The 17,500-nt window shown below is 38.7% G+C and overlaps 1 protein-coding gene and 1 pseudogene across 1 annotated transcript; one reads left to right on the top strand and one right to left on the bottom strand.

The window, feature by feature from the left end:
* The first annotated feature begins 3,951 nt into the window (after window positions 1–3,951).
* Window positions 3,952–8,356, top strand: LOC136834681 (uncharacterized). Its single transcript, XM_067097270.1, has 2 exons — window positions 3,952–4,047; window positions 7,907–8,356. The coding sequence occupies exons 1-2, from the start codon at window positions 3,952–3,954 to the stop codon at window positions 8,354–8,356; spliced, it is 546 nt and encodes a 181-aa protein (XP_066953371.1).
* Window positions 8,357–10,363: 2,007 nt separating this feature from the next.
* LOC136834682 (uncharacterized) overlaps window positions 10,364–17,500 on the bottom strand; it is a 42,649-nt pseudogene continuing 35,512 nt past the window's right edge.

Consider the following 17,500-nt stretch of genomic DNA (forward strand, 5'->3'; position numbering starts at 1 on the left):
ACAAGTTTGCTAGAAGGGGTGATAGGGACTTCCCATTCTACAGCCAATTTTTTTTTGTAAAAATTACCATTGAAAAAAAACACGTTGTTAGTTACAGAGGTTGATAAGTTTTAAAGTTTTATCTATGCCAAGAGGAAAATGGTCTTCATATGGTTGTAACTTCCTCTCTAAGAAAGACAACACGTCGGCAATCGGTACTTTAGTAAATAATGACTCAACGTCTAGGCTGAGCAATTTGATGTTGTTTGAGGGGATGTTTAAACTATTAAATTTTTGTATGAAATCCTCTGCATGTTTGACGTGGAGGATGAGAAGGTTCCTAGAAAGAGTGATAACAAGTCTACGAGCCATTTTGATGATTTGTACATGAAAGAGCCCTGCTAGATATTATGGGGCGTAAAGGAATCCCATCTTTATGTGTTTTCAGATTTGGAGGCCGTAAAAATAGGGGAGAGAGGGGTTGATTACCTTGAATGTCTCTAGTAATTCTATGTCTTTCTTATTGCCCCCTATGGTTCTGACTGATTTGTTAAATTGAGCAGCAATATTTGTTGTGGGATCTTTCGTTAATTTGTCATAGGTCTATTATCGCTTAGAAGTTCTTGAACTTTATTGATGTATGTCTCCTTGTCTAAGAGAACTATTTTCCTGTCTTTGTCAGATTTTGTAATGATGATATCCCCTTTTCCTTAAACTAACTAATGCATTTTGGAATCTTTTCGGGAGCGAATTTTTGTTGTTATTTTGCCCAAGACATTTAGCAAAATGCCTTGAGACATGCCTCTTTCTTGTCATAATTGTTTTTGCAAAATGTTTATCAAAAGCAACTAGGAAATTAAGATTACTCTCGGGACCAGGTTTTAGAGCGAATGAAACTCCAAGATTTAAAACGGTCTGTTCTTCTGCAGTGAGGGGATGGTTAGAGATTCAGCACATTATTGGGAAGGCCAAGATTATTCCATACGCTGTTCCTAATTAGTCTTTTAATTTGTAGCACAAATTTCTGGAGTGGGACTCACTGTTTTCAATAGCACCTGATAGCACAAAATATGAAAGATATCTGTACATACCATCATCCCTGCACATGAGGCGAAGTGACGTGGCTAGCTCACTTATTTTTCTTCTAATCACATAGATGTCTTGGTGTGTGGCTTGTATTCTGTCTTGGAGGAATGTGCGGATGGAGTCCGAAATGGGTCTGACTCTCGATGTCCAACGCGTGAAACTTTACATTTTGGGAGAAACTTGTTCCTGCAGGCATTCTTGTAGAAAATTTCTCTGATTCTTCCTCTTGTGTAACCCATGTCCTAGCCGTTCGACTGTCTAAAGATGTGCTTGACAGCTGGGTTGAAGCCGAAAATCTGGCGTAAACTGTGATGTTCCATAATGGCAAAAATGAATGTCTTTTCCTGTAATACTACAGTGTAATATGAATATAGAATGCCCATAAAACACTATTTAAACATTGAAAACCATATATTTCAGGACACACCCCTTCATGCCCCTGTTCACTGGTAGAATATGGACAGGTGGAAAGTTACAATGGTATATATACAAAAACATAGGTGTGGCCTTTGGCCTCCCGATGTGGTATGGAGGTGGCGTTTCTTAGGATTTAGGAGAATGACCAAATTCCTAGTGGTTTTGGGCCACCAGGAATTTATATTTTCCTCCTTCCTAAGAAACGCCACCTCCATACCATCGAGGCCCAAGGCCACACCTTTATATTTTTGTATATATACCATTGTAACTTTCCCACCTGTCCATAGACCAGTAACCAGTGAACAGGGGTCCATAGAAGCAAGTATCTGAAATATATGGTTTCAATGTTTAAATAGTGTTTTATGGGCCTTCTTATATTCATATTACACTGTAGTATTACAGGAAAAGTTATTCATATATATATATATATATATATATATATATATATATATATATATATATATATATATATACAGAGGAGGGTCCAGAATATGAAGACTCATGGCCAGGTCAAAGCTTTAGCGCCCTAAATTAGGTTAGTGAGGTAAGGCCTGGTTGGAATCCAGGACACAGCATTCCAATAAAGGTTTAGATCTTTCACGCCTACCCATCTCCCTACTCTTCATCCACTCTTATATATATGTATGTATGTATATATATATGTATAAATATATATAAATAGGTTTATATATAACGGTATATATCTATTTCCCATATATATAATAGTATCTTTATACTAGTTTATATATATATATATACTATATATATATATATATCTATATATAGCAATTTGAATGCACTAAACAGACAGCTTGTACATGGTTTTCCTTTATTCACAGCAGTACGTTTTGGATCTGTCTCATCCTCAAGGCTAAAAATACAAAGTAAAATATACAAATACAGCAAGAAGATTTAGGATATATGTACAAATAAAATATGATAAAGTAAAACATCAGTAAAAAGTAAACCTAAAATAAAATTGTTAAAAAAAAATATAGAAATAAATAGAAAATTTTAACTAACAGACCTTATTCCTATATATTTCAGTTGCTGTATGAAAAACAATAAACATAAGGTGGGGTGTGGTTTTAAGCTATATACAGGGGCGTGGCGAAGAATGATTGTTCAAAGGGAACAAGCTTTTGATGCTAACGATTCAAGAATAGGGAGGTGGTGTTCGTGTTATTAGTTAGTATAATCTTAAAATCATTATAGTTTATTTTACTTTTGCATAGTTTTATGTGGTTTCTAATATTGGATGTTTCGGGATTAGACAACTTGCACCAGTGCGAAAGCTAACGCCAATATATGCGTCACATTGCACTGGGTGCAAGTTGTCTCAATCCCGAAACATCCAATATTAGAAACCACATAAAACTATGCAAAAAGTAAAATAAACTATAATGATTTTAAGATTATACTAACTAGTCAACACGAACACCACCTATTCTATTCTTGAATCGTCTTAAGATCAAAAATTTGTTCCTTCTTTGAACAATCATTCCTCGTCCACGCCCTGTATATAGCTTAAACCACACCCCATATTATGTTTATTGTTTTTCATACAGCAACTGAACTTCGAGGAATAAGGTCTGTTAGTTAAAATGCAACTTTCTATTTCTTTCTCTCTTTTTTTTTTTTAACAATTTTATTTTAGGTTTACTTTTTACTGATGTTTTACTTTATCATGTTTTATTTGTACATATATCCTAAATCTTCTTTGCTGTATTTGTATATTTTACTTTGTATTTTTAGCCTTGAGGATGAGACAAGGATCTCGAAACGTAGGCCGCCCTGAATAAAGGAAAACCATACCAAGCTGTCTGCTTTAGTGCCTTTCTGATTGCTTGTTTTGCTGAGGAATTAAAACTTTTTCACACCAATGGTATCTATATATATATATATGGGATATATATATATACATATATATATATATATATATATATATATATATATATATATATATATATATATATATAAATATATATATATATATATATATATATATATATATATATATATATATATATATATATATATATATATATATATATATATATATATATATATATATATATATATATATATATATATATATATATATATATATATATATATATATATATATATATATATATATATATATATATATATATATATATTGATATATATATATATATATATATCATATACAATATATATAGATATATATATATATATAATTCATATATATATATATATATATATATATATATATATATATATATATATATATATATATATATATATATATATATATATATATATTGATCTATATATATATATATATCATATATATATATATATATATATCAATATATATATATATATATATATATATATATATATATATATATAAAATATTATATCATATATATATATATATATATATATATATATATATATATATATATATATATTTGAGATAGTATGCAGAGTGAGGAGACAGTGATATTCGGTGTTACTTGGGGGTCCAGAAGGGCGAAGACTCCCCAGCCAGGTCAAAGCAGGAAGCCCCTAAATCAGGTTAGGGAGGTAAGGCCTGATTAGGTCAGGACACAGCATTCCAGGAAAGGTTAGGATCTTTTCGCCTACTCATCTCCCCTTCTCTGCATCCTGCTCTTATATATATATGTATGTATATAATATTATATATATATATATATATATATATATATATATATATATATATATATATATATATATATATATATATATATATATATATATACATATACATATATATATGTATATATACATATATACATATATACATATATATATATATATATATATATATATATATATATATATATATATATATATATATATATATATATATATATATATTGCAGTGCTGTTGTCTCATACTTGGTAGCCAGACCACGGTCTTTTAGCTCAAGTTCTGTTGATACGCTGATTACAAGTCTCTTCAGTGACTTTTATATCGTGGTTGCCACACACATGCTAGCCAAACTTAGGGTTTTCACCTCTTCAGTTCTGAATATGCTCTGACGACAAGTTTGCCTATAAATTCCTTCACATACCCCCGTTCCCTTACTCTTTTTATACTCTTCTCAAACGAATTGCTTTTCCTCCTTGCAGCTTTAGAGATGTTTCCATTTGCACCTGATTTACTTTCATGCTGTTGTTTTGGGTCTGATTCCAAGATTTATTAGAAGAGTTTTTTTTTCCTCGTAATATCTCACTTCTGCTTCTTTTTTCTGTTCTGATATATTTTGTCATTTCATGTTAAAATGTTTTGTCCTCCTTGTGCTTGATTGCTTCTGACGTCACATGCCCCATTATTCAAGTTGCTTTACGTTCCCTTCTTCCTACTCTTCTGAATGATTCTTCCCTGACGTCAACAACTCTCTTCTTTCCGTACATTTTTTTTTTATCTTCTGCTTTCGTTTTATCTTCTTATTCCTTGTCCCTTGGTATTTTTGGGCTATATTCCCTTTTATCAACCTTTCTTAAATAATTTCAGGCAGTTTTTTAATAAATTTCAGTTTCTTCAAAGGTATGTTTTGTGATGTTTCTTCTGCTTTCACTTTTTAATCATGTTGCGTTTGGTTTTTCTCTGGATGGGTTATTCATACTTTTGTTCATTTCTTCCATAGTCTTTTAGTTTTCTGAAAAGACAACTATTTTGCCGGCTTTGTCTGTCCAACCGCACTTTTTTCTGTCCACACTTTTTCTGTCCGCCCTCAGATCTTAAAAACTACTGAGGCTAGAGGGCTGCAAACTGGTATGTTGATCATCCACCCTCCAACCATTGAGCATACCAAATTGCAGCCCTCTAGCCTCAGTTGTTTTTATTTTATTTAAGGTTAAAGTTAGCCATAACCGTACGTCTAGCAACGATATAGGCCAGGCCACCACCGGACCGTGGTTAAAGTTCCATTGGCCGCGGCTGATACAATATTATACCGAGACCATCGAAAGGTAGATCTATTTTCGGTGTCCTTGATTGTACGATGTACAGAAAAGTCGATTGCTCTGAAGAAACTTCGGCATATTTTTTACTTTTTTGCTTTTTTTTATTTTACAATTTCAAAATTTAAAAAAATATCTTCTCAAATTTCTTTGTATGTTGTATTCAGTAATTTTCTTAATGAGTGTGTTGTATACTTTATTTGTCTTGTCGTTCTTTTGACCTATATTTTTTTCTCGTTTCATTCCCCTGTTCATCATTCCCCCTTTTCGTAAGATCAGCTTTGATCAAGCGTCGTGCAACACTGAGGTAAGAGTCTTTAGAGATTAGTGAAGAAACGATCTCGTTTACGTTATTGTATTGTGCTGGAAGCATCACTCGAGCATTTTGCCGAGAGTTCTTTATTGTTTTTTTTTTATTGCTTAATTTTTCTTTATTTTAACATTGATTATTCTACACACTTATCATTTTTACCTTTCAAAAAATGACGAAAGTTTTGCCAGAATCTTGGGAGACTGAACACGAAAAAATCTCCCCTTCTAAGCCCCTGATAAATACTTCGGGGGGAGGTTAGAACCCAGTGGTCTGCTCGGACGCCACAGATGTAAGTAGCTCGCCTGGAACAGTGCTCAAATAGGCCTATCATATTCATCAGATTGTGATTTATATATATATATATATATATATATATATATATATATATATATATATATATATATATATATATATATATATATATATATATATATATATATGCTAGGTCTCTGATGGGTCACCTCCCCCGTATAAGGGTAGTGCCGTCAGTGCACCTCTTGCAGTGCACTGTAGGCATTACTTAAGGTTCTTTGGAGTGTGCCTTCTTAAGGAGGCCCCTAGCTGCAACCCCTTTCGTTCCTTTTACTGTACCTCCTTTCATATTCTCTTTCTTCCATCTTACTTTCCTCAGCCCTCTGCAACTGCTTTGAAGTTTTTCCTCCTCCTCCTCCTCCTCCTGTTACTCAACCTTTCGAGCCTTTTGCTGTCAATTTCTGTTTCAGCGCTGAATGACCTCATAGGTCCTAGCGCTTGGCTTCAATTCTAGATCCTGTTCCATTCTGATGGATTCATTTGCAAAGCCTGTCCGGTGAACCAGTTGTTTCATCAGTCTTTAATGGTCAGTCTAGCCTTATAGGTCTAGGCTTTTGTCCCAAGATTCCTTCAGTCTTGCTCTTTCCACATCTCCCCTCCCCCCACGCCAACGACCCTCAACAGTCGACTAACGAGTTTGGTACATGAGAAACCAGCGGATATTTTTTTTTGCTATAGACTGAGTTGGTCTTATGCCAGCACGGCTTCTTGGCCTCTCCCTTACACATCATTTGAGGACATGAACGTCAAAATCCTTTTCAAATTAGAAAATAATTTCCACTCTAATCATTAACAATTATGACAAATTTAACGATTTTGACCCTTTAATCAGGTGTTATTATTACTATTATTATTATTATTGATGCCATTTCAGTCTGCTTTTTTCCTGTGAAATCCTTCGATATTTTATTACATTACTTTCGTTGTTTAGAGGTTTATGGAGAGAGAGAGAGGGAGAGAGAGAGAGAGAGAGAGAGAGAGAGAGAGAGAGAGAGAGAGGAGGTCATGTCTAGAGTCCAGAGAAAGCGGTTAGTGGAAATGCTATGCTCATGACAACTGCCTTCGTACGTAAGACTTCGATCCTGACTTCACACTTAACTGAAGTAGTGATCCTTGCACTCGTTGCAAGTGCAAGTCACGGAGACTAAAGTCACTTGCACTAAACTGAAGTCCGAACGACGACACTAAACTAAGTGTTGCCTTTTGTCATGGTTTGTAGACTACAGCTGAGGTCGAAGTCAGAGCCTTTTAAGCATTGGGAGCAGGCGAACCGGAGACGTTATGGGAGGCTGATTAGATTTGAATTTTGAATCCTTCCTGGTGCCTGCATACACACCCCCCCTCCTACACCCCTCAAAAACACCTTCCCTACACCTACACTCACACACACATGTACACACACACTTGTACACGTGAAACATTTTCACTTTAGAACTGATACAATAATAAAGAAAAATAAGTTACTTTAGAAATATTATAGTCTCTGTTTTTAATTATTAATGAAGGTTATTTTTTGTTCTTTGTGGCATCATTCAATTTCGTCATGACATCAAGGTCAGGTATTCTCTCTCTCTCTCTCTCTCTCTCTCTCTCTCTCTCTCTCTCTCTCTCCACATCCACATCCACACCCGCACACCTCACCCCACACCCATATCCACACCTGCACACCTCACCCCACACCCATATCCACACCTGCACATCCACTGCACACCTCACCCCACACCCATATCGCACACCTCACCCCACACCCATCCCATCCACACCCACACCTCACCCCACACCCATATCCACATCCATCATCACACCCATATCATATCACAGAGAGAGAGAGCACACCTCACCCATACCCACACCTCACATCCACCCATACCACACACCCCCATACCCACACCATACCCAACACCGGTACCACAACCCAAACATCCATATTCACACCCCACACCCATACCCACACCTCACACACCCATATTCACACCCCACACCCATACCCACACCTCACACACCCATATCCATACCCCAATCATCCATATCCACAAGCCCACACCCATACCCACACCTCACCACACACCAGTATCCACACTCCAAACATCCATATCTGCACCCCAAACATCCACATCCACACCCCACGCCCATACTCACACCTCACCCCACACTCACACCCCACACTCATCCACATCATCCCTACCCACACTGCCACATCCATATCCACACCCCCACACACCCACACCCCACCACATCCCACCACTCCCACACCTCACCCCATACCCATAACTGACTCATTAGACTTCTGCTCCCAAGACTGACGCTCGCTAGAATGACCCTGACGTAGACTGACACTAGGATGTTAGACTGACACTCGTTAGACTGACACTTGCAAGACTGATGCTGGTTAGACTGTCACTCGTTAAACTGGCGCTTTGAATTAGACTGACGCCGTTAGTCTTATGCTCGTTAGACTGACATGCAAGACTGGCACAATACTGACTGCAAGACTGACACTAGACTGACACTCATTAGGCTGAAACTTGCAAGACTGACTTGTTCTCATTTGACTGATGCTCAAGACTTACCGTATGCTCACTGACGTTTGTTCGACTGATACTTCGCAAGACTGACTAACACTTGTTACTTTTTCTCATTCCCACTGACTGACTCATTAGACTGACGCTCACAAGACTGATGCTTGTTAGACTGACACTTGAGAAGAACTGACTGACCTCATTAGACTGACACATGCGAAACTGACCTCATTAGACTGACACATGCAAGACTGGCATACATTAGACTGATGCATGCAAAACTGATGCTCACTGACTCTTGTTAGACCGATGATCATTAGACTGACACTTGTTAGACTGATGCCATTAGACTGATGTATGAAAGACTGACACTTGTTAGACTGCAAATTAGACTAACGCCTCTGTTACTCACTAACACTCACTCACACTTTTTCTCTCAGCCTCAGAAAGACCTGCCTACCTCCAGGGCCTTATTATTATTATTATTATTATTATTATTATTATTATTATTATTATTATTATTATTAAAAGTGGTTGTAATGACGTCATCGTTATCACGTGAGAAGAAAAACCATATTTTTCCTCACTTTCTTTTCTCCTCACTTGATGACGTCATCAGAGGATCTGAGGAGGTCCTTCCCCTGACAAAAGTACCCTAAAGTGATGGTTTCCCTAGGGTGCCTTGGGTCCCCTCAGCCTTGTGGTTCAGGCCCTCCTCAGGCCTGCTTCCCCAGCCTGGCAGGAAACCTGCCTACCTCCAGGGAAGCAGCCTCTGAGGAGGATCTTCCCCAGTCAAGGCTGCTTTCAAGGGAAGGTCAAGGCTGCCTTCAAGGGAAGGCTTCCCTAGGCGCCTTGGGGCCACTCAGCCTTGTGGTTCAGGGCCTCCCCAGGCCGCTTCCCAAGCCTGGCAGGAAACCTGCCTACCTCCAGGGAAGCAGCCTCTGAGGAGAATCTTCCCCATTCAAGGCTGCCTTCAAGGGAAGGCTTCCTTAGGGCGCCTTGGGGCCACTCAGCCTTGTGGTTCAGGCCCTCCCCAGGCCTGCTTCCCCAGCCTGGCAGGAAACCTGCCTACCTCCAGGGAAGCAGCCTCTGAGGAGGATCTTCCCCAGTCAAGGCTGCCTTCAAGGGAAGGCTTCCTTAGGGCACCTTGGGCCCCTCAGCCTTGTGGTTCAGGCCCTCCCCAGGCCCTTCCCCAGCCTGGCAGGAAACCTGCCTACCTCCAGGGAAGCAGCCTCTGAGGAGGATCTTCCCCAGTCAAGGCTGCCTTCAAGGGAAGGCATCCTTAGGGCACCTTGTTGCCACTCAGCCTTGCGGTTCAGGCCCTCCCCAGACCCGCTTCCCTAGCCTGGCAGGAAACCTGCCTACCTCCAGGGAAGCAGCCTCTGAGGAGGATCTTCCCCAGTCAAGGCTGCCTTCAAGGGAAGGCTTCCCTAGGGCGCCTTGGGTCCCCTCAGCCTTGTGGTTCAGGCCCTCCTCAGGCCCGCTTCCCCAGCCTGGCAGGAAACCTGCCTACCTCCAGGGAAGCAGCCTCTGAGGAGGATCTTCCCCACTCAAGGCTGCCTTCAAGGGAAGGCTTCCTTAGGGCACCTTGGGACCCCTCAGCCTTGTGGTTCAGGCCCTCCCCAGGCCCGCTTCCCCAGCCTGGCAGGAAACCTGCCTACCTCCAGGGAAGCAGCCTCTGAGGAGGATCTTCCCCAGTCAAGGCTGCCTTCAAGGGAAGGCTTCCCTAGGGCACCTTGGGGCCACTCAGCCTTGTGGTTCAGGCCCTCCCCAGGCCCTTCCCCCAGCCCCAGCCTGGCAGGAAACCTGCCAGGCCCTTTCCCCAGGGAAGCAGCCTCTGAGGAGGATCTTCCCCAGTCAAGGCTGCCTTCAAAGGGAAGGCTTCCTTAGGGCGCCTTGGGGCCCCTCAGCCTTGTGGTTCAGGCCCTCCCCAGGCCCGCTTCCCCAGCCTGGCAGGAAACCTGCCTACCTCCAGGAAGCAGCCTCTGAGGAGGATCTTCCCAGTCAAGGGTGCCTTCAAGGAAGGCATCCTTAGGGCGCCTTCGGGCCCCTCTGCCTTGTGGTTCAGGCCCTCCTTATCCCTACTTTTTGAATATGACATCAAACCTCCGAAGGCTTCAAGGAGACTCGAAGGATTTCGGAGCTTGCTTCTGGAGAATGAAGTTGGAGTTCCACTGAGCTCTAGCGCTGGGGCATCCGCGAATGGCTCTTCTTCTCTCTCGCCCTTCCAGGAGCTGAGACCGAATGATTCTGAAGCACTTTCAAGGAAGACTCTGAAGGTTTTAGGCCATTTCAGCATCGCTGCAACCATTCCTCCTTTGCTTTCCTTTCCTGATATACATGGCGTTTCTCTCGTGCCTCCAGGAACTGGAGACTGACTGAAGGAAGGATTCGAAGGCGGCGAAAAGTCCTCTTCATTCCTGTGAGACTTCACAGATCTGTTGATCCAAATAGTAATTCTGGCAGATCGAATCTCTTTCTCTCTCTCTCTCTCTCTCTCGAATCTCATCTCTCTCTCTCTCTCTGCTTTCTTCTCGTGAAAGTCCTCGAAAGTCTCCATTCCAGGGTCCTCCTCTCCTCCTGATTCCTTCCCGTGCTTATCCCGAGTGCAGAACTTCGTTCCAAACATAACAGTATTAAAAACATTCCCGCTTTATAAATCACCGAAGGCTGCAACGTCGACTCCATTCTGCTCCTCCGCCATGTAGTCCACATTTTCATGAACATAAAATTGTTCACTGAATTCATCTGTAAAATCTTCGCCTTTTTTTAATCAGATTTTGTTTTTGGAAAATTTGAAATTTGCATTTTTCTGAGCCATAGCAGCGTTGGGCTCATGCGCCAATGATTTCTCTATTTTGTCCTTCCAGGAGCTGGAAAATTTTTGAAACTTTAGCATCGCCTTTTGAAGTCAAATATAATCAAATTTTCATTTATTGTAGAACGAAATCAAACAGCAGTTTTAATGACATTTTCCTAAATCATTATTGCCCCAGGTTGAATACATTTAAAATACAAAGCACATTCTTGTATATTACCAAGAGGAAGGAATAATTATAAGATATCGATAAATATGAAATATTACTTCTTTCAAATGAACGCCTTAATATTCTTTGGAAGCTTCAGTTTCAAGTCAACGGCCCTTTAGTGGGCTTCTTGTTCCATATGAATAGGGTTCTTCATCTTCTGAATAATAATAATAATAATAATAATAATAATAATAATAATAATAATAATAATAATAATAATAATAATAATAATAATAATAAAGGCTTACAGGATTTCATTGACCATTTCTGTATTGTCTCTGGCCCTACTTTTCCCCCAAATTCTGTTGTCCAGAGGTTCAACACTTGAATTGTCTTTCCACTTTCAATTACTCTCCTTTCTTCAACTTCATTTCCTTCTCAGCTTTCCTTTGCCTTGTTGATTATTATTATTATATTATTATTATTATTATTATTATTATTATTATTATTATTATTATTATTATTATTATTATTCACACGTGTTTGTCATTATTTTTCCATGATATCATTTAACATATAGATTCACGGACACCAATCATGTTTCTTGCTGTTCAATAAAAAGTCAGAGATAGATAGAGATATATGTAATGAGTATTAATGAAGTGTTTCTCGAATCTCTCTCTCTCTCTCTCTCTCTCTCTCTCTCTCTCTCTCTCTCTCTCTCTCTCTCTCAACCATATCCTACCTGACTGTATCTTAGTAATGCGACAGCTATATAGGTCAGCTTACCAAAACTAATCACCTGAAGAATCACCAGAAGGATTCTCTGAATCTTCTACAGCACTGCCCGAGGGACGGTGGCAAACATTCAAATATAACATTCCTTTCATTCCCCCTCTTTACATTCTACATCAATAGATGTTACATCAGTACAAATGTCTTTCCACAGACTTCCACAAACGTCTTAGAACTCTTGGCAAGTGACGTCATCATAACTCTGTTCTATAATAATGTCATTCTTTTTATTACGCACTGTAGAGCATTCTGCATCAAGGAACATCCCTCTCTCTCTCTCTCTCTCTCTCTCTCTCTCTCTCTCTCTCTCTCTCTCTCTCTCTCTCTCTCTGGTCCTCAGTTCACATATGAATATCCCATTAATATAGTATAATTTTACCATGTTATTTTGATGTTTATTGATGTTCATGATAATATCCCCTGAGAACGTGTTCATGACAGGAAATGATTGCAGGTCATTCTCATATCCTTATTTTGTAGGTTAATCAAATGGGTACAAATATAGCAATTGCTTATAGTCTTGATTCAGTTTTATATATAGGAACTAAACTGTGTAGGTCATGTGATTATAGGTAGTTAATAATGTGTTCAAAGGCTAAATATTTCGTTTCATTTTGAGTTCACTTTCATTCTCTTTTCCTAAAAAGCGACCAATGGGAATTTTTCTTTCATTATCTCAGAAAAATCTATCAAAATAATGAATGAAATCGGATTTCAGTTTCGTCTTCAATCCTCCGTATACTCTAAGGCGGCCACGTGGTCCCCATGCGGTCCTTTCTCCACCAAAAAATGTACAGCAATTTTGACTATAAGCAAGTCGTGAACGCCACCTATTGGCCACCTAAGAAAATCAGCGCAAGTGGACAACTGCATTTTCAAGATGGGCGTGAGAGATAGAGTTATTTTTATAATAAGCTTTTCCTCATTATTTAAGATGTTAATTTGTTAAGATAACTAAAATACAACATCAACTGGGAATAAATAATTCATAAAAAGGAAAAATGACACCAAAATCACCACCCACAGCGAAAATGACGAGGCACGTCATAGACGACATGGACATCCAGGTACACCAACATGACAAGATTCAACACTGCATTTTGGACAAGAATTTTACAGTTCTGAGCAAAAGATGATGGAATAAAAAGTTATTTATTTTATTTTCAGGTTTCTACATCTACTACAGACTGCTTTAAATAATAAACTATCTTTAATTCATCAACTTCAAAAGCTGTAGAGATTGGCAGTTCCGACAACTCTGCTCTTACTGTTCTTAGACGCAAGGGTCTCGCCGTCTTTTGCTCTGAACAAATACTTGCAGGAAACAATACATGCAGTCTACATCATTTTTTGATTTTGGGGAAGGGAACCCTATGAAAAAATAAAATGAGTAGAAGGAATGACTCATTACTTTCTCATTATTTACGTACTCAATATCCTTCAAGATTAACGAACCATACAGTTAGTGCTTAAGATATAATCATCACAAACAGATCAAATACAGATTCCTCCTAAACTCATCTGTTGAAATTGAAGACTAATTAATCACAATTTTATGATACTAGAACATCTGAAAAGTATTCAGTGCAAGAAGGAAAGGAAGGAAGGAAGGAAGGAAGGAAGGAAGGAAGGAAGGAAGGAAGGAAGGAAGGGAGGAAGGGAGGAAGGGAGGAAGGAAGGGAGGAGGGAAGGACTATTGTGGTAATAAAGGCATGAATTGCCACAGAGCAGTTGAAGATAATATATGATGACAGAAACACAAGTTGGAATAATAAGTTTTATTTGAAGAAAATTGCACCAAGTCATCATTAATTTCATTCTTAAAAGGAAAATTGATATTATTGACTGCAAACTTTTTTTTATTCTCCATAATTACTGAAAATTACCATTCATTAATTTTACAATATTGAAAAGGATTCAGTCATAACTGCTTTGATAATGGGAGCCTAATGGTATAAATCAGCAGTATTCTGCAATTGCAATGTCATGTATATTCGTCATTTGAAGGCCAATAAGCTGCGTTTTGTCCAGTTCAAAAGCAAGATCAGTTTGGCAAGTAGAAAAAATCCTTAGGCCATATTTTGCATTTTCGGACGAATCTTGGTTTGATTGAAAACATTGCCTTATTGCAAGGAAATTGCGATATATTGCAATTTCGAGGCATACTAATGATCCAGTCTGAAGGAAAAGTCGGTTTTTTCGACGAAAAAAAATTTTAGTCTATATCCTTGCCATTTTGCCAATTTTGCCTGGCTTTGAACATTGCCGCATCGCAAGGGCATTGCAATATATTGGAATTTCTGTTGCATATTCGTGATTAAAAGGTCAATATACTGCATTTTATCAAGCCTGGAGCAAAACTATCTTTGCCAAGAGGAAAAGTCCCAAAGCTACAGCCTTGCCATTTTGGCGAATTTTCCCTTGCTGGCAACATTCCTTATTGCAATATATTGCAATTTTCCATGCATAGGAGAACATTAGACTGCATTTTATTCCAAAAATGAATAGTTGGTTTGCTCCAGTCATGATAAGGTTGCTACTTTGCATTTTTTTATTGCTTGCAACATTGCCATATTGCAAGGATATTGAAACATTGCAAACCTCTATACATATTCGTCATCAGACGAACATCATTTGTATTTGATGCAGTTTGAAGGAAAAGTTGTTGTGGACCCTAAAAGTTACCAGGGGCTCCAGTCTTGGTATTTCTTTAATATGAAGCAAAACCTGGTTCCTTTCCCAAAAACATCCTCTATGCCTTGCTATTTTGTTTGTCACGAGTTTGCCCGCAACCTTGATGTATTGCAAGCAAATTGCAGTGTATTGTGATTTCGAATGCATATTTGTCATCAGAGTCTCAGTAGGCTGTTTTTTATCCAGCTCAAAGCTTTAAAAGTTAGTTTGGACCTTCTGAAATCCAATACACTGTATTTTATCCAATTTCAATTTAAAGCTGTTTTGCCCCAGAACAAAATCCTAGAGCTATTTCCCTGCTATATTGACGGGGATTCCCTTGCTTGCAACATTGTCGTCTTGCAAGAAAACTGCAAAATATTGTAACTTCCTACAAATCGGTCACTAGAAGCCCAATGACCAACATTTTACCCAGTTAGAAGGAAAGGTTGCTTCGCTATTTCCGACGAATCTTGCATTCATTGCAACTTTTACCGTATTGACCCTATTGTTATTATCATGTTGCACACGGCACCTCCGTCTGGGACATTGCAATGAGTGTGGATATTTGTTGTCCTTTATTTTAGCCTTCTGTGAAAGTCATTCTGGGATAAAATGATTTCATGACCTGTTCATGACTTCTTTTGTAATTTAATGATTCGGGTCTGAATACAGGATTTGTCCAATAGTCTTGACTTAGTTTCATGTAAATGAAACTAAACTATATTGGTCATGTGATTATAGAAAGTTATTATCATTTGATCAAAGGTTAAATTACTCTTCAGTACGAGTTCAATTTCAGCCTCGCAATTAAACCAACGATAATTGGGAATTTTCCACTAATTATGTTATGAAACAGAATCAAAATGATCCATTAATGAAATGGTACTTTAATTATGTCTTCAATCCTCCGTATACTTTAAGGCGGCCACGTGGTCCCCATGCGGTCCTTTCTCCACCAAAAAATTTACAGCAATTTTAACTATAAGCAAGTCGTGAACGCCACCTATTGGCCGCCGAAGAAAATCAGCGCCAGTGGACCACTGCATTTTCACAGATGGGTGAGGAAACCAGTTAGATTATTCTTATTCCCATCTTCTTCTCATAATCCAAAATGATGATTCCATAGGGATATCTAAGTTCAGTTTCAACTGGAAATGCATATTTCTTGCAAAAGAAAAATGACACAAAATTCGAGAGGTGTACAGTATGTAAGCCTTGTCCTTTCCTGCTTACTTAGTGTCTCCTCCCAGAATAGAATGATAATCTTTTACCTCAGTTTCTCCGAATTAGGTCCCGCTGACTTATTTCCTCACATCGTCTTTTCCTTTTTTAGATATTTATAGAAAATACAGTACCCAAAGAGATTTCTGAAAATGAAAATCCTTGAATACAATCCTGCAGTTTACATAGAGGGGGAAAAATTTGTGTAAGCAAATGGGATTCAAATAAAAAAAATTAAACCGGGCATTTCGTGCAGAATTGGTTCTCTCTCTCTCTCTCTCTCTCTCTCTCTCTCTCTCTCTCTCTCTCTCTCTCTCTCTCATAAGCATTTCTGCATTTGCGCTCTCGTCGTCTGTGGTAGACGGAGCCGCAGCAGGTCCTATATAGTGGTTCTTCTTCAGTATATTTTTACCAACTTACTCTTTTTATTCCTACATCAGTGTTCCCCTGCAATTCCCAGCATGTGCAACATTCACATGCATGTGAAAATATGTTCTTTTTAAAAATTCGTCCTCTTTCCATTCTCGGCCCCCTTTTCAAAAGCTGCTCCCAATATAACTTAATCCCACGTTATTATCTTAATGCAGATCTCTGTAGCACTCTCGTGTGCGTAAACAAAAGCTTGTTTTTTTAATTAAAGCTTCCGGGATTATTTCTTTATAAAGGCTTCAACGTCGCTTGTGAGCGATAGGGCCCAGGCACCCTCTGCACCCACGGGGCGGACCACGGGGGATCAGACCGGTGTAGCTGTTGACTAAGCAGGTAGACAATAAGCTCCCCAAAAATCCCTCCCTCCCTCTCCCCGTCTCACATGAGCGGTAAGGATTTGTTTTGCCAGCTAACTCTTTCAGGTTTAAGTAGGGCTTGAGCTCAGGATCACCAACTGCGAAGTCCAGGCAAATCCAGTCTGTTGCCAAGCAATCGACCAATATGCATACAAAATGTCCATATCTGGACATTTGTTTGCAATCCGGTCATGTTACGTTTTGTCTCTACTTATTTATCTTGCATACTCTGAATACTGGCACAATGATGATAAAGGATTGAGAAGTCAAACCCCCAAAATCAGCCAGCATTTTTATGCAACAGTCAAGTGATTTCCGTAAAGTGGCCCAGCTACATCTATTGAAAAGAAGATGAGCAAGTTCTTAATGTGCTGCATATACTTACCTCCTGAGCAGCTTCAGTTTATAGTAGCACTTTTCCAGTTTTGTATAGAGTATTATTCCCATAAA

The sequence above is a fragment of the Macrobrachium rosenbergii genome, chromosome 54, assembly GCF_040412425.1.
Source record: "Macrobrachium rosenbergii isolate ZJJX-2024 chromosome 54, ASM4041242v1, whole genome shotgun sequence".
Taxonomy (NCBI): domain Eukaryota; kingdom Metazoa; phylum Arthropoda; class Malacostraca; order Decapoda; family Palaemonidae; genus Macrobrachium; species Macrobrachium rosenbergii.

What these genes read in the sequence shown, in the direction of transcription:
- LOC136834681 (XM_067097270.1), top strand. Translation starts at nt 3,952, where the DNA reads ATGCAGAGTGAGGAGACAGTGATATTCGGTGTTACTTGGGGGTCCAGA. An exon ending in GCAGGAAGCCCCTAAATCAG is followed by an intron (nt 4,048 to 7,906) that starts GTTAGGGAGGTA and finishes ATCATATCACAG; the next exon opens with AGAGAGAGAGCACACCTCAC.